General features: G+C 35.7%; 1 protein-coding gene across 1 annotated transcript; it reads left to right on the top strand.

Moving 5' to 3' along the window:
- The first annotated feature begins 215 nt into the window (after positions 1-215).
- LOC118802326 (NLR family CARD domain-containing protein 3-like) lies at positions 216-20,371 on the top strand. The gene is made up of 15 exons (XM_036562839.1): positions 216-381; positions 3,420-3,528; positions 4,032-4,124; positions 4,458-4,559; positions 4,665-4,778; positions 5,070-5,204; positions 5,634-5,738; positions 13,130-13,234; positions 13,888-13,942; positions 14,757-14,958; positions 15,952-17,734; positions 17,893-18,066; positions 19,093-19,266; positions 19,635-19,681; positions 19,798-20,371. Exons 1-15 carry the CDS (start codon positions 333-335, stop codon positions 20,337-20,339), a joined length of 3,789 nt encoding a protein of 1,262 aa, XP_036418732.1. The 5' UTR covers positions 216-332; the 3' UTR covers positions 20,340-20,371.
- The last annotated feature ends 2,408 nt before the right edge of the window (positions 20,372-22,779 follow it).

Genomic DNA, 22,779 nt, shown 5'->3' with positions numbered 1-22,779 from the left:
ACATACTTTGAGTTGCATCTTTTAGTAGGGACTTCAGATAATCACAACATGATTGGCATATACCACTGACAGGCACACACGGAAATGCATCATCAACCCGCAGTAGTTTAATCTACCTTAGACGCACTTGTGATGTGATCAAACTGGTTTCTGTTTTTCGAAAGAAATAAACGGAATGTATAGCCATATTATCATTCAGTCTGGACTGAGAGAGCACGTCTTTAAAAGTGTGGTGCTGTAAGAAGCTATGTTACTGAAATGTAGATAAAATAACAAGTATTAGTCTTAAGTTATATTTTCTCCTGTAAATTTGTAAGCTATCAGTGATAGAGATGGACATGGACTTTCTCACAGAAGACCTATATACTGATCCCAGTACAGGTAACACTGCTCTCAGTTTTTTTGGACATATGTTACTGTAAATGTCCTTTCTCTGTTAGCAATTATGGTCTTTAGTATGAAGAGAGCACTCCAGAAAAGCAAAATGCGTAGTAAAGCATGAAATGTGATTATTTCCTGTAAAAGTAGCACTGGTATATGTATATGGTGCTCTGAATGAAAATTGTGTGCTTGTATATCAGTCTTGTATCATTTTGTAGACTTTATGAACTAAAAACATGACATTTGTTAGTCTGAATAAAATGACAAAAGTAAAAATCTTTGGGACAAAAGTAACTATATTTATTTAGTGAATCAGTTTAACACAGAGAAATCCTGCATGCAAGGACTGTAGGCAGCTAGTCTAGGTTTGCCTGCAATCTTGCATGCAGTCTTAGTAAGTTGTTCAGTAGCTATTGTCTCCAAGCGTGATTCTCTCCCTCCAGTCTTCCTCTCGTTACTCTTCCATTTAGTTTTTCAAAACAAAGCAATAATTCAGTAATGGAGAAGTAAACAACATCATTCAGCATGGAAAAATGTAGAGAAATTACCTGATTTTCCTTACAGTGGTGGTGATAGGAACCAGGTGTCACAATGTCTACAGCGCAAATGTGAACATTTTATTTCCTTTCCCAAACAATCGTTAAACCTTAAAGTGCCTTTGATGATGGTGCAATAGTGGTAAACGTGGAAAAAAACGTGGTTACGTTGGTAAATGTGGTTTTCCTTGGATACTGTTTTGCAGTGCAATGTCCTGTCTGAATCTGCCATACTTATATACATTTAAAAATATATATTTTACACTAAAAGCTTTTTGTGAAACTGCTGTAAAGCAATGTCTCAGGCATCAGGCAGCACATCTGGAATAATGTTACATAACAGCCATCTGTGATTTAGCTTTTAGAGGCATTAAACACTTGATGATGGTCAGAAAGGGACTGTGAAATCCAAACTTGAAACCCAAATGAGAGCTCAGAAAAATTCCTTGACAAGTGGGTAAATGTAAAACAAACCACCAACAAACCAAAAGTTAATGTATTGACCGCAAGAGCCACTGCGGCGGTTTCTGAATCATTCTATGAGCCAAATCTCATCGGGCATCCAGTTCAACATAGCTGGTTGTTTTCTACCATGTTCAATTATGAAGGAGTAAACTGAAAAGACCTATTCCCTTGGAGCACTGCAACCTTTACTGAGAGTTATGAAGGCACACAGACACCACAGACACCACAAATATGCAAACATGAATTATGTCATAGAATATTCCATTTCATTAACTTTTTCATTTTATTTGCTAGACCAGAAAAACTTTTTATAAAACTGTTTTTACAATTGTTCATCAGATTTGCTTATCAGACTTTCACTGGCAGCATAATGGTAATTTGATAACAAACATTCATAATGTCGGGGTTTTACAGTGAGAACTAAGCTAAAAGTTTAAACTGAAATCATATCTCTCAATATTAATGGAGAAGCCAGTTAACCTGTTAGCTGTTCTTTGGTTAGCCCACTCTGATAAGTTACAGAGAATATAAAATGTAGTCTAGGTAAAGAGAATTTGTTCACAGCTGTTTTTTGTCAGTGTAAACTGTGTTGCTATGTGAAGTTTTCAAACTTTTTATCATTACTCCATAATGTAAATGTATGGAGTGTGGTTTGGACAACAACTCCACCTCCATGCTGCGGAAAGTGTTCTTCGTGGAATCTAAAACAGCTCAACTATTGGAAAAAGTTGAGCCTTGCTTATCACTCTATTTGTCTCATGCTGTCTCATGCACACAAAAGCAGATCTACCATGCACTTCAGGAACTATTCACGCTTGATGATATCTGAATGTGTTGGAATGTGGGGTTTTTCTTCTGTAGATGTGGTTGAACCACTGCATTCAGTTTTGTCTTTGACCTAGAGACAAAGAATTTGTACATGCACATCTGCCCAAACAGTGTGACTATAGCCAAACTACTGATCTAATAATTAAGACACATAAACCAAGTCAGCAAATCTTCTTGACTTCAAGGTCTAAGCAGAGTTGACATGTACTGATGAAGAGCTCAGCACCAAGAAAGAATTTTAAAACAATTAAATGTTTTCCTAAGTTTTTATTTACCGTTTTACCTTAATATAATTACCATAATATAAAATATCAAAAATACTATGTCTCTTTCACAAATGGCCTGTTTGACTGTTTAACATGGTACTAAACATTGAATTATTCAGCCCTCTAGCAAAATATGACACAGGAGCGAAGCAAAACCAGCATCACCATGTAACCAAGTTAAAAATATTCCCTAAAAATAAACCCTTTCAAGGTGCATTTGAGCTTCATTGATGGCCAATAAAAATTGTACATTTTGATGATGAGCATAAGCATTTTGTTTTTTCTTCAGCGCAACACCAATTTTCAGGTCCATTTCTTTTTAAATGTTTTACTGTAATGAGCATAAATCTTTGTTAACACAGAGTAGTTAGTCAACAAGGTGACATGGAGATATTATAGCAAGAATGTCATTAAGTAAATTAATTCCTACCAGGGAAGAATTACACTGTTTAGATGAAAACTGCTTTGTCACATACTGATTTTAGTACTGAGTATGAAAATATTAGATTCAACGTGTTCTGTGTTGTTTAAACTGCCATTTGCTAAATTCCCTTTAGGATCAATAAACTATCTATCTATCTATCTATCTATCTAACTATCTATCTATCTATCATTAAAAACAAAATTCTGTGTTACATATTGTGAGGATTTTTGGGCCATTTTACCAGCAGTGTGAATGTAGCATAATGGTCAAGCAACAGCTTTTTAAATAAGTAAATAATTTGTAAAAGCTAACAAAACAGCTGGCAGCAACTGAGTGCTATGTTGATTGATGCTAACGATTAGTTATGTTGGCTTCACTCTCATCTCTTGTGTTTGAATCTTAAAAATATAGTAAAATTCTTGTTCATTTGTTTCACATCATCTTATACTTTAATGACAACAAACTTAATAGGCTGTGATGGCTGTTTCTGCATCTTGTGTATATATATATACGTCATAGATGAAGTCAGCAGAGAGCAGCATCTCCAGGGTCAACCTGTGTCTATGGAGATCAACTCCATGATGGAGCTCTATAACTCTAGCAGTGGAGGAGAAACCTCAGACTCAAAGTGAGTAATTTTTCATCAGTGTGAGGAAAAAGGATGAGAAAACATACCTGTAAAAGTAAAGGAGAAAAAAAAATATTACTTTCTCTGTTTTTTGCAGAATGTTTCAAATTTTGATGTATTATGTCAAAATAACTTATTTTCTGGAAATATTGACTTACTATGTCAAAATAATAACTTATTTCTGACTTACACATTTTCTTGAAATGTATGCCTTGGTATTTTACAATTTTACTTAGTATAAAGTTTTATACTGAGTGTATTATTATTGATAATTCAGAGAAAATAAGTAAATATTTTGAGAAACTAAGTCAATATTTGAAAAACAAAAATAAGTCATTATATTGGGATCAACATTTTATATCGGGGTCAACATTTTCACAAACTTCTGCCAGAGAAAATGCCAAAGTGGATGATTTTTTTCTCTTCTATCTAGAGAGAAAGGGCATGTACATTAAATGATTTCTAATTATTTAAAACTTTATTTTCATTCTGGATGTACTCAGTGTAAACAGAGCAGCATCTCCAGTGTCCAGCAGTCTGTCTATGAAAAGGTACCGTTCCAAGTCAGAGCCTTTACACTTCAGCAGTGATGCAAAGTGAGTAATCAGCACTTAATATGAAGAAAAAGATAAATACATACCCCATTTTGGTTTGTCCCCAAGTTGGGACATTTTGTAAAATGCAATACTCAGCAATGTGTGATTTATTCATTCTCTTAAACCTTTATTTAACTGAAAAAAGTACAAAGAAGACATTTCCAGTGCTTTTACTGACCAACTTGACGGTATTTCAAATATGTAAACAAATTTTGAATTTGACGCTGGCAACACACTCAAAAAGGTTATTTAGAAAGTTATCCTTGTGCTGAACAACTTTTAATAAGGTAATTACTCAGTGCTTTACTCTCATTGTGAAAGATCTGCTCTCAGGGTAAAGAGAGTAGCATCTCCAGCACTCAGCTGTGTGTCAATGAAGAAGTGCCGGTCTGAGCCTCTACATGTCAGCAGTGAAGGAGAAACCTCTGACTTATGGTATGTCACTAAAACCAGTGATTTGAACTCTGTTTGACATATGGTATATATTGTACATCACATTTTAAAGAATGGAGTGTCATTTTTACCCTTTTATATTAGCAGGAATGAATCACAGATAGAAGTTTCTCCAGTAACCAGCTGTGTGGATGAGAAGAGCGAGCTGTCCCCACCTGAGGTTCCTACACTCAGTAGCGGAGCTTTTCCCCCCAAGTCAAAGTGAGTTATTACCCTTCAGTGCAGCACTGATAAATAGTAAGGCAACTCTGCATGTTCATTTATATTATATTTTTAACCTAGACTAGTACAACTGAGACATATTTACAGCCAAGATGGTAAAACGGACATCAAATGTTGTGGTCAAGGTGGTTTAATTTTTGTTGAAAGGACAAAATGGCTCTTCTTAACATTTGGGTTGCTGACAACAAATTTGTTAGGCTTAACATAAAGTCTGAATTTTTATAAGTGACGTTACGATTGACGCTTGTGTTGATGCTTGTCTATTATCAGGCAGAACTTCATAGATGCACCGCAGACACAAACATTGGAACAGGGGAGTGAAGACCTGCAGCAGGATTCTTGCCAACCAGTGGATGATGTCCTGCAAAGAATCTTAGCAAGACACAAGACCATCATGAAGAACAAGTATGAAAGTTGAGGAAATAAACTAACTATAACATAGAGAATGAATTAATTATTATCTATATCTACATATACATAATTATAAATACATTACTTAAGACATTTACTTCTTTTCACTTTAAAAATCAGCAAAATATGCAATTTGGTTGAGGTGCCCAAACTTTATGCAGCTATATTGTTAGAAGTAACATGCTGATAATTGGTGACAATAATTAGTAAGCAATTATTAGCAGCAGCAAATGTGATGGAATCCATGGATCCAGAGCCTGTTCTCTGTGTGTGCTTCACACACATTTTCCTAAAGACTAAATCATGTAATAGTGTCAAATAATGTAGATTTAATCAGATATTGTTACATTAACAACAAACGCAGTTTCCTACAAAGAATGATTCAGGGTCCTGTGCATGTTTTTATTGATGAACTGTTCAAAGGGAGCAGAGAGAAGCAATTCCAGTGTCCACCTGTGTGTCTGCAAGCAGCAGCTCCATCATGGAGCCTCATAACTCCAGCAGTGGAGGAGAAACCCCCGAACTAAAGTGAGTAACTTCATATCATTAGTTTACATGAAGAAAAAGGAAGTGGAAATATTGTTGTACATCAAATTGTAAAAACTGGTATTCTCCAAATTAAATATTTCATAGGCTAATGTAAAGTTAAATAATTTGTCATTTATTTATATATATATATATATATATATATATATATATATATATATATATATATATATGCACTGCAGCTTTTTTCTTTAACTTGGGAATATATTTTTTGATTGTGTTTGGCTTTGTAAGTAGGTATTCTCTACTTTATTGGGTTATCAGATCTCACTTTTATGGGTGCCCAGACACATCTTTTGTATATGTGGAGTTTCAGTTTAAAAGTACATTAACAAAAATGCTAGCTCACTGCTAAAAAAAACTAAAACCCACTTAACCCACTTAATGGCAGATGATGAAACAGTCGCTAAGTTGTGACTGGAAGAGAAAATGCAGACATTCAAGAAAGACATGGAGACCATTAGAATTATGACAAGGTAACAAGGTTGAAATTCCTGCTGTTCCACTAGTAAAGATCCCACCATGAGTCAAGACAGCTGTCTAGACTTTCTTGTAACTGCTCATGGGGGACCCCTAGTGTCCATAAAACGCATGGAATGTTCCAGGCCTGATACCTGACTACACCACGAAAGGAATTGCACCATAGAAAATAGTTTTAAAACAGTCACAATACCACTCAAAAGATTAAGTGTTTCAGCATCTTTTGCATATTTTTATGGATGAACTGTTCACAGGGAACAGAGAGCAGCTTCTCCAGTGTCCAGCTTCGTGTCTATGAGCAGCAATTCTATGATAGAGCATCATAAATCTAGCAGTGGAGGAGAAACTTCTGAACCAGAGTGAGTACATTTATATGAGCAGTTTACATGAGAAAAAAGGATAAGGAAATATTGCCATACATCACATTGTAAAGACTGTGATTTTCACCTTGTTCAATTCAGGAGAAAAGAAAAAAACATCACATCCTACAGACACATTCTTCAAAATCCTTGCTCCCTCTTCATCTGCTGTGTATGAATCAATATTTGTGACCCAGACAATTAGTCTAAGATTAATAATTAGTAAGCATACTTGACTATAAAATGGGAATTGCACCATAAGAAATCATTTTAAAACAGTTAAACTACCATTCAAAAGAAAAGAATAATCATACTAAGAATAGCTGTAAATTTATTTAATAATAACTTAAATACTACAAACTAAACAGCAGCTGGTGTTTTATGATATTCAATAGTTTAAGTTTTGTGAAGTTTTGTAAATCGTGTCTAATATTATTTAATTTTATATTTACAGTAATTTCTTGATAAATTATCTGTCTCAGGATTTGATCAGGATTAATTATTATGAATTCAATCTCAACATTCTACCACTTTCTCAAACATTATCATCTACAGCTCAGTTCATTGGTCAGAACGCACCTAAACTTTCTTTAATTCTTACAGCTTCCTACTATTGTTTGGAATTTGTCAAGTTATACAGTACAAGGGTCAAAATAAAATCATTTTGCACATTTAACTGCAACAAAATTAGCTTTACATTATTGAAAACAGTGGTTCCAAACTTCCAGGGGGAAAACTCCCAAACATGAACAAGTTTGTAAAAATGACAGACAGTTTATTAAAAAAGATAAATGTAGCATCAGAGTTAAACAAGTAGTGTTGTATTACTCGAGTCCAATCTTGGCCTAGAGACCATAAACTAGCGGTCTCAGTCTCGCTTCAGTTTCAACATCATTTCATCTCAGTCTTTTCTCTGTTTTGCGGTAAAGTGGATGATGCTTCTGTCTGAGGTAACTGGAAACCTAATTATTATTGAATATCAAAACAGTCCTTATTCTACTTTTTTGGCCGACACAAATGATCACAAAATCATCCACAGACCACAAGATTTATCAGATCATTTTTCTGACTCACTTAATGAGGTGGCTGAAGTTTGGCAGCTCCCGAGAGCTGGATGCCAGGCTAAAGAGAGGAAAGCTGCAGATGGAGTTCTGGCTCAATTCCACAGATTAAGATACCTATTCACTATATTTAGAGATGGGTTAAATTGTTGAGTTTCAAAGTTTCATTTGAAAAATCCTATGAGTGGACAGCACAGAGCAGTAGTAACTTGTATTTTAATTCTCACATGTGAAACGCAGCACTACATATTTACTGCTATATTTCCTTCATCTTAAACTGGTCTCGCTCCTGGTCACTCCTGGTGTCAGTCTTTGCTGCTGAAAGTCTTGGATTTGACTTGGACTCAATGTGTCCCAACCTTGATCTAGACTTGGACTCAGCTCTAGCGGTTTTGACTACAATACTATGCACAAGCTCAATTGAGTTATAAGAAAATCCACATTCAGTTTCTCCTTAAAGGGGAATTTTACAGATTTTCAAAAATGTCTCCATAATTTAATTATTGAGATGTAAACGTAATCATTTAGATTACTTGGATGTGAAATGGTTGATTGTAGAAATTTACTGACTCCCTACAACATAAATACAGCCATTTTATTACCTCTTCAACATGACAAGTACATTAAAAGTACATTAACAAAAACACTAGCTCACTGCTAAAGAAAAAAAACTAAATACTTAATCCACTTAATGGCAGATGATGAAACAGTCACTACATTGTGACTGGAAGAGAAAATGCAGACATTCAGGAAAGATATGGAGACGATTAGGATTATGACAAGGTAACAAGGTTGAAATTTCCGCTGTGCCACTAGTAAAGATCCCACCGTGAGTCAAGACAGCTGTCTAGATTTTGTTGTAACTGCTCATGGGGGACCCCTAGTGCCTTGGGTCCCAGGGCACATGCCCATAAAACCCATGGAATGATCCAGACCTGATGCCTGACTACACCACGAAAGGAATTGCACCATAGAAAATAGTTTTAAAACAGCCGCAATACCACTCAAAAGATTAAGTGTTTCAGCATCTTTTGCATATTTTTATGGATGAACTGTTCACAGGGAACAGAGAGCAGCTTCTCCAGTGTCCAGCTTCGTGTCTATGAGCAGCAATTCTATGATGGAGCATCATAAATCTAGCAGTGGAGGAGAAACTTCTGAACCAGAGTGAGTACATTTATATTAGCAGTTTACATGAGAAAAAAGGATAAGGAAATATTGTCATACATCACATTGTAAAGACTGTGATTTTCACCTTGTTCAATTCAGGAGAAAAGAAAAACCATTACATCCTACAGACACATTCTCCAAAATCCTTGCTCCCTCTTTATCTGCTGTGTATGAATCAATATTTGTGACCCCGACAGTTAGTCTAAGATTAATAATTAGTAAGCATGCTTGACTATACAATGGGAATTGTGCCATAGGAAAACATTTTAAAACAGTTAAACTACCATTCATAAGAATAGAATTATCATATTAAGAATAGCTGTAAATTTATTTAATAATAACTTAAATGCTACAAACTAAACAGCAGCTGGTTTTTTATGATATTTTATTCAATAGTTTAAGTTTTGTGAAGTTTTGTAAGTCGTGTATAATATAATTTAATTTTATATTTACAGTAATTTCTTGATAAATTATCTGTCTCAGGATTTGATCAGGATTAATTATTATGAATTCATTCTCAACATTCTACTACTTTCTCAAATATTATCATCTACAGCTCAGTTCATTAGTCAGAAAGCACCTAAAAAGTCTTTAATTCTTACAGCTTCCTACTATTGTTTAGAATTTGTCAAGTTATACAGTACAAGCATCAAAATAAAATCATTTTGCACATTTAACTGCAACAAAATTAGCTTTACATTATTAAAACAGTGGTTCCATACTTCCAGGGGGACAACTCCCAAACATGAACAAGTTTGTAAAAATGACAGACAGTTTATTAAGAGAGGTAAATGTAATATCAGAGTTACATATGTAGTATCGTATAACTCGAGTCCGATCTTGGCCTAGAGACCATAAACTAGCGGTCTCAGTCTCGCTTCAGTTTCAACATCATTTCATCTCAGTCTTTTCTCTGTTTTGCGGTAAAGTGGATGATGCTTCTGTCTGAGGTAACTGGAAACCTAATTATTATTGAATATCAAAACAGTCCTTATTCTACTTTTTTGGCCGACACAAATGATCACAAAATCATCCACAGACCACAAGATTTATCAGATCATTTTTCTGACTCACTTAATGAGGTGGCTGAAGTTTGGCAGCTCCCGAGAGCTGGATGCCAGGCTAAAGAGAGGAAAGCTGCAGATGGAGTTCTGGCTCAATTCCACAGATTAAGATACCTATTCACTATATTTAGAGATGGGTTAAATTGTTGAGTTTCAAAGTTTCATTTGAAAAATCCTATGAGTGGACAGCACAGAGCAGTAGTAACTTGTATTTTAATTCTCACATGTGAAACGCAGCACTACATATTTACTGCTATATTTCCTTCATCTTAAACTGGTCTCGCTCCTGGTCACTCCTGGTGTCAGTCTTTGCTGCTGAAAGTCTTGGATTTGACTTGGACTCAATGTGTCCCAACCTTGATCTAGACTTGGACTCAGCTCTAGCGGTTTTGACTACAATACTATGCACAAGCTCAATTGAGTTATAAGAAAATCCACATTCAGTTTCTCCTTAAAGGGGAATTTTACAGATTTTCAAAAATGTCTCCATAATTTAATTATTGAGATGTAAACGCAATCATTTAGATTACTTGGATGTGAAATGGTTGATTGTAGAAATTTACTGACTCCCTACAACATAAATACAGCCATTTTATTACCTCTTCAACATGACAAGTACATTAAAAGTACATTAACAAAAACACTAGCTCACTGCTAAAGAAAAAAAACTAAAAACTTAACCCACTTAATGGCAGATGATGAAACAGTCACTACGTTGTGACTGGAAGAGAAAATGCTGACATTCAGGAAAGATATGGAGACCATTAGGATTATGACAAGGTAACAAGATTGAAATTTCTGCTGTGCCACTAGTAAAGATCCCACCATGAGTCAAGACAGCTGTCTAGATTTTGTTGTAATTGCTCATGGGGGACCCCTAGTGCCTTGGGTCCCAGGGCACATGCCCATAAAATGTATGGAATGTTCCAGGCCTGATGCCTGACTACACCACGAAAGGAATTGCACCACAGAAAATAGTTTTAAAACAGTCGCAATACCACTCAAAAGATTAAGTGTTTCAGCATCTTTTGCATATTTTTATGGATGAACTGTTCACAGGGAACAGAGAGCAGCTTCTCCAGTGTCCAGCTTCGTGTCTATGAGCAGCAATTCTACAATGGAGCCTCACAAATCTATCAGTGTAGGAGGAACTTCTGAACCAGAGTGAGTACATTTATATTAGCAGTTTACATGAGAGAAAAGGATAAGGAAATATTGTCAAACATCACATTGTAAAGACTGTAATTTTCATCTTCAGGAGAAAATCAGGAGAAAAGAAAAAACATTACATTCTACAGACACATTCTCTAAAATCCTTGCTCTCTATTCATCTGCTCTGTATGAGTCAATATTTGTGACCCCGATAATTAGTCTAACATTAATAATCAGTAAGCATGTTGGACTATACAATGGGAATTGTGCCATAGGAAATCATTTTAAAACAGCTACACTACCATTCATAAGAAAAAATAATCATATTAAGAATAGCTGTAAATTTATTTAATAATAACTTAAATACTACAAAAAAATCAGCAGATGGTGTTTTATGATATTTTATTCAATAGTTTAAGTTTTGTGAAGTTTTGTAAATCGTATTTAATATAATTTAATTTTATATTCATAGTAATTTCTTGATAAATTATCTGTCTCAGGATTTGATCAGGATTAATTATTATGAATTCATTCTCAATATTCTACCACTTTCTCAAACATTATCATGTATAGCTCAGTTCATTGGTCAGAATGCATTTAAAATTCTTTATTTCTTACAGCTTCCTACTATTGTTTAGAATTTGTCAAGTTATACAGTACAAGCATCAAAATAAAATCATTTTGCACATTTAACTGCAACAAAATTAGCTTTACATTATTGAAAACAGTGGTTCCAAACTTCCAGGGGAAGTTCATTAAGAGAGGTAAATGTAACATCAGAGTTACACAAGTAGTGTTGTATTACTCGAGTCCGATCTTGGCCTAGAGACCATAAACTAGCGGTCTCAGTCTCGCTTCAGTTTCAACATCATTTCATCTCAGTTTTCTCTGATTTTTGGTAACGTGGATGATGCTTCTGTCTGAGGTAACTGGAAACCTAATTATTATTGAATACCAAAACAGTCCTTTTTCTGGCCCACACAAACAACCACAAAATTATTCACAGACCACAAGATTTATCAGATCGTTTTTCTGGCTCACTTAATGAGGTGGTTGAAGTTTGGCAGCTACCGACTGCCGGATGTCAGACTGAAGAGAGGACAGCTGCAGATGGACTTCTGGCTCAATTCCACAGATTATTACACCTATTCACTATGTTTAGTGATGGGTTAAATTGTTGAGTTTCAAAGTTTCATTTGAAAAATCCTATGAGTGGACAGCACAGAGCAGTAGTAAGTTGTATTTTAATTCTCACACATGTAAAATGCATCACTACATATTTATTGCTATATTTCCTTCATCTTAAAGTGGTCTCACTCCTGGTCACTCCTGGTGTCAGTCTTTGCTGCTGAAAGTCTTGGATTTGACTTGGACTCAATGTGTCCCAACCTTTATCTCGACTTGGACTCTTCTTGACTGCAATACTATGCACAAGCTCAATTGAGTTAAACGAAATTACACATTCAGTTTCTCCTTAAAAGGGAATTTTACAGATTTTAAACGTAGAACATACAGACAGCCATTTTATTACCTCTTCAAAATGACAAGTAAAGTAACACATACGTTTTTTATATGTAATGTTGATGTTGCGGCAAATCCAACAAATTAAGTTTTCTTTGGGGGCTAACATACAAACACCCTGTTTATATCCTTCCACCATAAACATATTTTTAAAATATGTTTTAGGCTAAGACCTAAACTTAGCACAGAACAATGTCTCAGGCTTCACACAACATTTCTGTAACCATTTAATGTGATAAGATTCTGTGAGGGAGCTTTTAGAACCATAAACTACGGAGATATCTAGCTGCTATCACCACTGCTATGCACAATTCTGACTCAGTTTCTCTACAGTTAAAGAAATGATGCAAACCCCCTTCAAATATAATGTATTATAAAAATGTGCTTGTGCATTGTTATGTCATGGATAGTATGAGCTGTATATAACATATATATTGTGAGAAGATCATGCTGGTGATTTTCACAGTGATTAGTAAGCAATAATTTGTACCAGCAGATTATGTGATAATGCATACGTATCCAAAGTCTGTTCATTGTGTCTATTTTCATGGATGAACTGTTCACAGGGAGCAGAGAGCAGCATCTCCATTGTCCAGCTGTGGGTCTATGAGCAGCAACTCTGCGATGGAGCATCAAAACTCCAGCAGTGGAGGAGAAACCTCTGAACCAGAGTGAGTAACATTACATCAGCAGTTCAAGTGAGAAAAAAGGAAGTGGGAATATTGTTGTATATCACATTGTTAAGACTGGGATTTTCACGTTGTTTAGATTAGGATACACCTTAATCATCATACACATTAGGGATGTAAATGGTTAACAACTCACTGTTAATAAACAATTACTCGAGCAATGCTATTGCATCCCTACTACATATACATTCTCCGAAACTCCATTTACTAGATAAAGCAGCATAGTGGCATTGGAGTTAGTGCTTTCAATTTTTTTTTATATTTATTTATTGTTGCTTATGGAGGGGTGCTGTTTTGTGTAGATGAGCAGAGATGGGACAAAGAGTAAATAAATCATCCCAATGCTGTCTTAACTTTCCAACTGCTAAAGCTGAAGTTCTAATGACATTCACACAGTTTGAGCAATTTTTCGGTTGGCTAGGGAGACATCAATGATAGAAGCTACTGTCTTTCATCACCACTACTGCACTATGCTGCTACTGGAGGAGTGCATGGCAAAATGAAAATGAGTTAACATAAACTATATATTGTGAACATTTTCTAATAATTTAGTTAAATGTTTCAGTGCTTTTGAATATTGAAATATGACTTAAAAGAATCAAAATTTAATGCTCTGACATTGTGTTTGTCCACAGCCCCCCCAAAAAGACAGAAAGCAGTTCCAAGGAAAAGCTGGAGCTTATATTCAAGGTTTGTACTTTGTTTGTGCAACTCACAATAAATATATGATCACGAGTGACTTCATTTTTTGCTGATTATCAACGATTAACATACACTTCCTGTATTGACACTTTATAATGCACCTTGCATTCTTTTACACATCACAATATCTACAAGCCAGGGCTGGCACATGCCAATCAGTCACCCTAAGCAAAGAGATAAATGGCACCCACCAAAACTAGATAGATACATAGATAGATACATAGATAGATAGATAGATAGATAGATAGATAAATAGATAGATAGATAGATGGATGGATAGACACTTTATTGATTTATTGATGTATACAAATAGAAATAAGTAATAAATTAAATTAAAATAAAAGAAATAAATCTGGAATAAGACCTATAACCTGAGATGAAAAAGGCAGTGGAATAATGACTGTACAAGGAGGTGCAGGTAGCAGCATATAATGACAATACTGAATAAATATCGGCATATATCAGTACTAAAATAAAGTGTCTAGGTGTGGAGTGTCCAGATGTGCAAGATGCGTGATGGGGGTACAGAAAGTGCAATATGTGCAGTAAGGTGTCCATATATGCGGATGGAAAAAATTAGCCCATGATTTAGCATGAGATAAACAATTAAAACAAAGGAGCACCCCTACCTGACACCCCCAGGCAATTGCCCATTATCCCTTGCCCATGTGCCAGCCCTGCCATAAGCCCCACAACCGACAAAAGTTCATCTCCTTTCTTTTTTTATATTGCTTTTCTGTTTTCAAATCTTCTTTCTCTAAAACATAGCTTTACTGATTTTCTCTTATTCATTCTTAATCAGGAGGTGGAGCAGAAACTCATCTCTCTAGTGACAAATGAACTAAAGAGCTTTAAGAATCTACTGAGTCAAGATTGTCAAGCAAGCTCTGAACGAGGGGTGGAGGATGAAGAAGATAACAGTATCAGGAAAGGAGTGCTGAAGAACACTCTGCACATTCTACAGAACATGAACCAGACAGACCTTGCTAACACACTAGCAAGCAGTAAGAGCTTTATTATTATTATTATTATTATTATTATTATTATTAACCACAATAATCTACTTAGCTAGCTGAGCAGAGTCTGTAGTGCAATCTTTTTTTGGCAAATTCAAAGCCTTATATGTAGTATCTTTGTGAATAATTACTTTGTTTGGCAGATGCTTCATTTTAGAATGAGAATCATAGTTGTTGCCTGTTTCTACTTTGCTGTTGCTAAGAGCATAGGCCTTAGGATGATAACCACCTAGAGGATGTAGAGAATGTAATATTAAATGTTTTTGAAGTGATTAATTATTAAGTATTTAAATGTAGTTTTTTGTTCCACTGAATACTTATTAGCAGCTATATCTACCATTTTTTTGGTGTCTGGAAAGGATTTTGCATCCAATTACCGTGATGTTTGGACATGCTCTGCTTTTGAAGTTTACATGTATTAATAGTTTACATTTACAATATTTAACAAATGCTTTTATCAAGAGCAACCTAAAAAGGGGTCATTTTCAACTTACCTAGAGCATATCCAGTCACATCAGGGATTTCCATGAAAACAATATAAGCAAAAACTTCAATTTACAATGGTTATTGCAACCATGCAAAATTTCAATGCTATGGTCCATTTGCTTTTTTTAGTTATGATTTTTTTTTTTTTGCTTTTTTGTGGATCTAAAATGCATGTTAAATGCTGAGTTTTACTGTTTATAGAATGGCTGAACTGAGCATTAACTTGGTATAAAGACAGGAATCAGAGTTGATTCCTAGACACAAAGAGGCACAATATACAGATATTACAATTCTTTTTAATGCTTATTAAACTGGATTTCTTATAACTTTAAAGCTTTACTTCCCAAAATGTCATGCCCAAATGTACAAGCTTGCTGTTCAGGAATTACAAAGAACAGCATATGCAAATTTAAAAAATGTATCTTTTATTCATAATCACAGAGAAAAACTGCTTAAAATGTTTGCTGTTGACTGTTTTTTTTTGTTTTTCATTAGCACTTGCACCTTCCTGCCATCAAAAGCTCAAACTCAAACTAAGGGACAAATGTCAGAGAATAAATGAAGGAATTTCAACTCATGAACACTCAACACTTCTGAATGAGATCTACACAGAGCTCTACATAACAGATGGTGGGAGTAAGGCAATCAGTCAAAAACATGAGCTGAAACAGATTGAAACTGTATTCAAGAAAGAGGCAAAACAGGAGAAACTCATCAAATGCAGTGATATCTTTAAGTTGTGTTCAGAACAAGAGAAGCCCATCAGAACTGTACTGACCCAAGGCATTACAGGAATTGGAAAAACAGTCTCTGTGCAGAAGTTTATTCTGGATTGGGCTGAAGGAAAAGTAAATCAAGATGTCATCTTCATGTTTCCACTTCCTTTCAGAGAACTGAATTTGCTGAAGAATGAAAAGCTCAATCTCATTAGTCTTCTTCATTGCTTTTTCCCTGAAACACAGAAATTAAAACCAAGACATTATAGACACTACAAAATCATGTTCATATTTGATGGTCTGGATGAGTGTCGCCTGCCTCTAAATTTCCAGAGCAATGAGAGCTTGGAGGATATAGAAAAACCATCCTCTGTGGATATGCTGCTGACAAACCTCATCAAAGGTAATCTGCTTCCCTCTGCTCTCATCTGGATAACATCTCGACCAGCTGCAGTCAGTCGGATCCCGCCTGAGTGTGTTGACCATGTAACAGAGGTGAGAGGCTTTACTGACCTTCAGAAACAGGAATACTTCAGGAAAAGAATCAGTGATCAGGGCCTGGCCAGTAAAATGATCAAACACGTGAGGTCATCAGGAATCCTCTGCATCATGTGTCATATTCCAGTATTCTGTTGGATCATAGCCACTGTTTTAGAGAGAATGTTGGGTGAAGCAGAGAGTGGAGAGATGCCTCAAACCCTGACTCAGGTGTTCACATATTTCCTGATCTTTCAAATCAAACATAAGAGCCAAAAGCACAGTCAAACCAGTGAGACCCACCCTCATCAGACAAGAGAAAGTATTCTAGAACTGGGAAAATTGGCTTTCCACCAGCTGAACAAAGGGAACCTAATCTATGAAGAAGATCTGCAAGAGTGTGGCATTAGTATCACAGAAGCAACAATTTACTCAGAAATGTGTACACAAATCTTCAGAGAGGAATTTTGTCTGCACCTGGAGAAGGTGTTCAGCTTTGTACATCTGAGCATTCAGCAGTTCCTTGCAGCTTTATATACATTTCTGTGTTTTGTCAATGAACACTATTTGAAACAGAAAACTGCTGAACTCTCTGAGCATTTCAGCAAGTCAGCAATGGTTGACTTCCTTAACAGTGCAGTGGACAAGGCCTTACAGAGTGAGAATGGACATATGGATCTTTTTCTTCGTTTTCTTTTGGGTCTCTCACTGGAGTCCAATCACTCCCTCTTACAAGACCTACTGGCTGAAACGGAAATTATCTGTCACAGCAGAGAGCTAACAGTCAAATACATCAAGAAGAAGATTATACAGAATGTCTCTCCAGACACATCCATTAATCTGATCCACTGTCTCAATGAACTGAATGATCATTCTCTAGTGCAGGAAGTCCAAATGTTCTTACAGAAAAAAGGTAAAAGACGTCTCCATGGAGTCAGTCTGTCTCCTGCTCATTGGTCAGCTCTTGCGTTTTTATTGCTGAACTCAGAAGAAGAGCTGGATGAGTTTGACCTGAGCACATATGAACCATCAGAGGAATGTTTTCTGAGGCTGTTTCCAGTAGTCAAAGTATCCAGAAAAGCTCTGTGAGTATCCTCAAATGAGACTGTACTATTGCACAGTTGGTAATGGTAACACAATGATGATTTATGCTTATGAGTAACTCCAGGGACATTTTGATTTATGTTTCATTCCCCTTCTTTTTCTTATAATGTAAAATCAATTTGTTGTATCCCTTCTGCAGACTGGCTTTGTGTAATCTTGGGGAAAAAACTTGTGAAAATATGCAATCAACTTTACAATCACCGAACTCCTCCCTTAAAGAATTGGACCTCAGTAACAATGACCTGCAGGATTCAGGAATGGAGCTGCTTTCTGCTGGTCTAAAGAGCCTGCATTGTAAATTGGAGATACTCAAGTGAGATTTCTGTGAATTTATTCTTGAATGGACATTCCTAGCCCAATTTAAAGGCATAGTGATGCATTCAAACACATTAAAGTAAACATCCATCTCAGCTTCCATAAAAGGCAGAGGTCTTAGTGAAGTATGTGGAGTTCAGAGAAAGTAAGAACAGAAAAATGAGAAAGTTGTGGTGGCAAATGGGTAGAGAAATTGCCACAATACAGATATAGTTCATCTTTTTTATTGTAAACATTAAAACAGTATAGCAAGATTGTGGACACAAATAAAACAGTTTAACATGTAACCCCAAGTTAGGAAAGGTTTTATTTAAAAACTGCTACCATCACCTTAGGGGGAGATAATGTGTGAGGACAAACACTGGGTACTCAATTGCTTTATTTCAAAGTAAAAACATAGGCTCAAATATAGCTAATTAGCTCTCAGCAAGCAGGTGTCCATGCATAGAAGTAAAATTACTTTAAATGTTATGCCATAAATAGTCAAACTGCAAGCAAAACAAACCCACACTTATTGTACACATCTGCAAGTCCTATTTACAAGCTCTGTGCATAAATTATTTACATAGAGTCTAAAGAGCTAAAATGGCCTATGGACAAAAAAACATAAAAAGGTCAAGACTAAGCATGAACAGTCAAAACATAGTCACAACATCAACTACACAGTGGAGTATTAGAGGAATAGAAGCCATTGAAGAACTGTAAAGAGAGATGTCATTGGTCAATAGAAAGAAGTAACATAGTTGACTTTACCTTGTCCCCACTGAAAATAATGGAATGACTGAGTCCAGTTGCTATATACTGTCAATGATTCCCACTCCTTTAAATTCATTACAATAAAACACATTTAACCATTTTTAAAAATATACTGAATCAGGCAGACTGTTTTAATTGTTGCAAATAGAAGCTGTTATTTTAGTTTTGTCACTTCCTGTTTGGTATCAGTGTTCATGTATATTCGTACTGCATCTTTATTTTTCTCTAGGTAAATCCCATTTCACCCTTTTTCCCTTCCTCTCTGCAGATTGTCTGGTTGTATGGTCACAGAGCAAGGCTGCTCATCACTGGCTTCAGCTCTAAAATCAAACCCCTCACACCTGAAAGAACTAGATCTGACCTACAACTATCCAGGGGAGTCAGGAGTGAAGGTGCTTTCTGCTAAGTTGGAGGATCCACACTGTAGACTGACCACACTCAGGTATGTAAAACTGTGTGGAGCCAAATTTGTATTTGTTTCTGTGTGGTAAAGAAACCACAATCATATGCTTCTTGTATATTTCTAGAAAGGGTGTCTGTCATAACATAAATGCTTCAAAATGCAAGTTGTTAAGCAATTTCAAACAGACAGGCTTTCTGCAGAATTATAAAAAAGAAATTCAAAGATCAGCTAAAGCTATCCAACATCACCATCAACAGACATGATGGCTCAAGCAAGCATGTGTTTATGTGTTTGAGGGACACAGAAAAGGATTGGAGAAAAAAAAACAAAAGAGAAATGAATACATTTTAAAAATAGTGGACATATTAATGTAAAATGGTTTATGTTTGTGCTTCTTTCATCTCAAGGATGGATTATGCAGGGAAAATCAGAATGAAACCAGGGCTAAGAAAGTGTAAGTTTCATTTTGATCAGTGTAAAGTTTGCATACACACACAGACACACAGACACACACACACACATGCACACACAAATACAATTTGTTTTCTTGTCCTCTGTTCTAATCTACAGATGCCTGTGAGCTCACACTGGATCCAAACACAGTGCATGCACATCTTTCTCTGTCTGAGGGGAACAGAAAGGTGACATATGTGGAACAAAAGCAGTCATATCCTTACCATCCAGAGAGATTTGATGGTTGGGAGCAGGTGTTGTGTAAAGAGAGTCTGACTGGACGCTGTTACTGGGAGGCTAAATGGAATGGAACTGCTGAAATAGCAATGACATATAAAGGAATCAGTAGGAAAGGAGACAGTCCTGACACTGTGTATGGATGCAATGAAAAGTCATGGAGTCTGTACTGCTCTAATAACAGCTACTGTGTCATGCACAAAAAGAAGAGAACTGTCATGCCTGCCCCTGCCTCTTCCTCTAACAGAGTAGGAGTGTATCTGGACTGGTCAGTTGGCACTCTGTCCTTCTACAGCATCTCCACTGACACACACACACTGACACACTTACACACATTCAGCTCCACATTCACTGAACCGCTTTATGCAGGATTTTGGGTGTATTCTAACTCTTCAGTGCATTTGTGCGACACATGTCTCTGAGTCTTCAGGGAAACATATACTCTTCACATAGAATGAGCAGTCTAAGGAGGCTCATACTTTGGTACAGATCAGCGTCCAGTGGCTGGGAAGCAAGTCTGCTATTTCAATGTTAAATACCACTCTGTAAATACTAGTACTAGATAAAGTGAGTTGAATGAATCATGACTGTTCTATATACATAAACCCACACATAATTTATTTCACAAAAGACCTTGGAGAAAACAATAAAATAAAAGAAAAAATTATGGTATTGGGCCTTTAAAAAAACTTTACTCATTGCTATCCAACATGCCTACTTTTAAAGGTTATCAGTTGGCTGTTTCTACTGTTGAGCTGCACTTAATTTTTGCATATATGTAATATTTGCTGATCTACAAATTAAACTTTATGTACAGAAACACTATCTCATGTTTTTTTTCTCACTTTGTATCCTTTATGAATATATACAGTCAATTTACCAGCATTAAAACATCCAGGATATGAACAGTACTTTGATATTTTTTATAGCTTTCCTCTGTAGGCATTAATTAGTTTAATTAGATTCTGATTAATCAGATTCTAAACCAGCTGCTTAGATGTTATTGAATATTACCACAAGGTTTGAAGAGTCAGGGAACTTATTAATGGCAATTCTTGACCTGCCTAACCAGTCCTAATGTGTCAGTTAAGGCAAAAGAATTTAATTAAATTATAAGACGTTACAATTGTAGTGGTCTAGACTTTTGCACATGGCACAATTACAATTTAGTATGATTAAAGTAGTTTACTGCAGAGACTGACAACTTCTCTTGAGTTTAAAAATCAACAAAATATGTAATTTGACTAAGTGCTCAAACATTTGCACACAACCATATATTTCACAAAGAGAGACAGATCTTTATAGATATTGAAATGAACACAGCTGTTCATAGAGCTAGATTCATAGACAGGACGTTAGCAAACAATACCAAAGGTCAGTTAATGTGTTGTGCTGGTATACTACACTAGCACATTATGCTAATAGCAAATATCTTAGTTGATATTAACTCAATCAGCACAAGACTTTTTCATCACAGTTTGTCTACTATTACCTGAAGTAATTTTAAGCATGACTGTCAGTGAGTATTGGATTCAAAGACAGTGACATCCAGTGAAAGTATCTAGAGAAATGGACCAAAATGAACCAGTCAAAACTGTTGAAGCCAACAAGAAATATAAACTGGTATAAACATGAATGCTTCAATATGAAAACAGAAATGTAATAAAAAAATTAGAACATGGCTCTAAAAGTCCATATCTAAATTTAGTGTGGAAGTTTTCTGAGCTTTTGAGGAGACATTCATGCATCCATGCCCTGAGATTCTTGTTGATTAATGCCTGCTCTGAATGCATCCAACCAAAGTCAGGTAGATAAACAAAAACAGACTCATTGATCTGGTTGTAAGGTTCTTGAGTGCAAGACAGTGTGCATTTGTGATAGTTAAAAGAAAGAAAGTGCATAAAATATATGTATTAAAGCGGCATTTGGTCTTGGTCCACATCAGAGACTAAATTTGACAAGACCTATAGCAGAGACAAAGACCAAAATAAGTCCAGATGACATTGAATCCAAGACAAGTGATACAAGGGGTTCAATATATGCAAAGAAAATATTATGACAAATAAACGAGTATGATAAAAACATTCCTTACACCATTTAACCACCACCAACATTTTAACAATATTAAACTTTTCAGTCTTGGTCAGCATGTGCTTACTGTAGCCTTAGATTCCTGTTCTCAGCTGACAGGAGTGGAACCTGATGTGAGCTTCTGCTGTTGTAACTTATTCACCTCAGGGTTTGGTGTGCACTAATCTCGACAGTTCTAAAGAGCGGTTATTCAGATTTCTGTAGCCTTCCTGTTAACATGTTTGGTTATTTGACACTGACCTCTGTCATAAACAAGGTGTTTTTTCACATAGAATTCATCAGATGAGAACACAAACGATAAGTAGGCTACAATGCTCTCTTGCAAAAATGCAAAAACTTAAAAACAGTCAGTCTAAGAATGTTGAGGGATCCATGCCATTTGTCCATGCTCCTTGAATCACAAATGTGGACTGGCTACCAGAGGTGTATTTTCTTTGGTAGTTCACACATACTGTTTGTGTATTTTTTTCTGAAATGTCTTATATTGTTTGGGTGATCAGTTCCATTTGATTCGAATGTCCTATCAGTTGCAAACAAGGCGGGAGGAAAGTAGAAATGGATGTTCTTTTTCTTGATTTTTCTTGTATGTTTTCTAGAATTGATGCCCCTGCACAGTATATTTGTTCTGCATATCATAATTAAAATTCTGCTTGCACAATATACTTGTAACAAATTATGACATAAAGATGATTACACTTAATGTGAAGGGCTTTAACCAACGAAAACCAACATTATAAAGAAAAAATGATATATTTTAAGAAAAAAAAAAAT

This window comes from Colossoma macropomum, unplaced genomic scaffold, assembly GCF_904425465.1.
Source record: "Colossoma macropomum unplaced genomic scaffold, Colossoma_macropomum, whole genome shotgun sequence".
NCBI classification, from domain to species: Eukaryota; Metazoa; Chordata; class Actinopteri; order Characiformes; family Serrasalmidae; genus Colossoma; species Colossoma macropomum.
This window is presented reverse-complemented; position numbering and strand designations above follow the sequence as displayed.

Coding starts and splice junctions, on each gene's coding strand:
- LOC118802326 (XM_036562839.1), top strand. CDS start 333: ATGGACATGGACTTTCTCACAGAAGACCTATATACTGATCCCAGTACA. Junction 382..3,419: donor ATATACTGATCCCAGTACAG/GTAACACTGCTC, acceptor TATACGTCATAG/ATGAAGTCAGCAGAGAGCAG. Junction 4,779..5,069: donor GCTTTTCCCCCCAAGTCAAA/GTGAGTTATTAC, acceptor GTCTATTATCAG/GCAGAACTTCATAGATGCAC.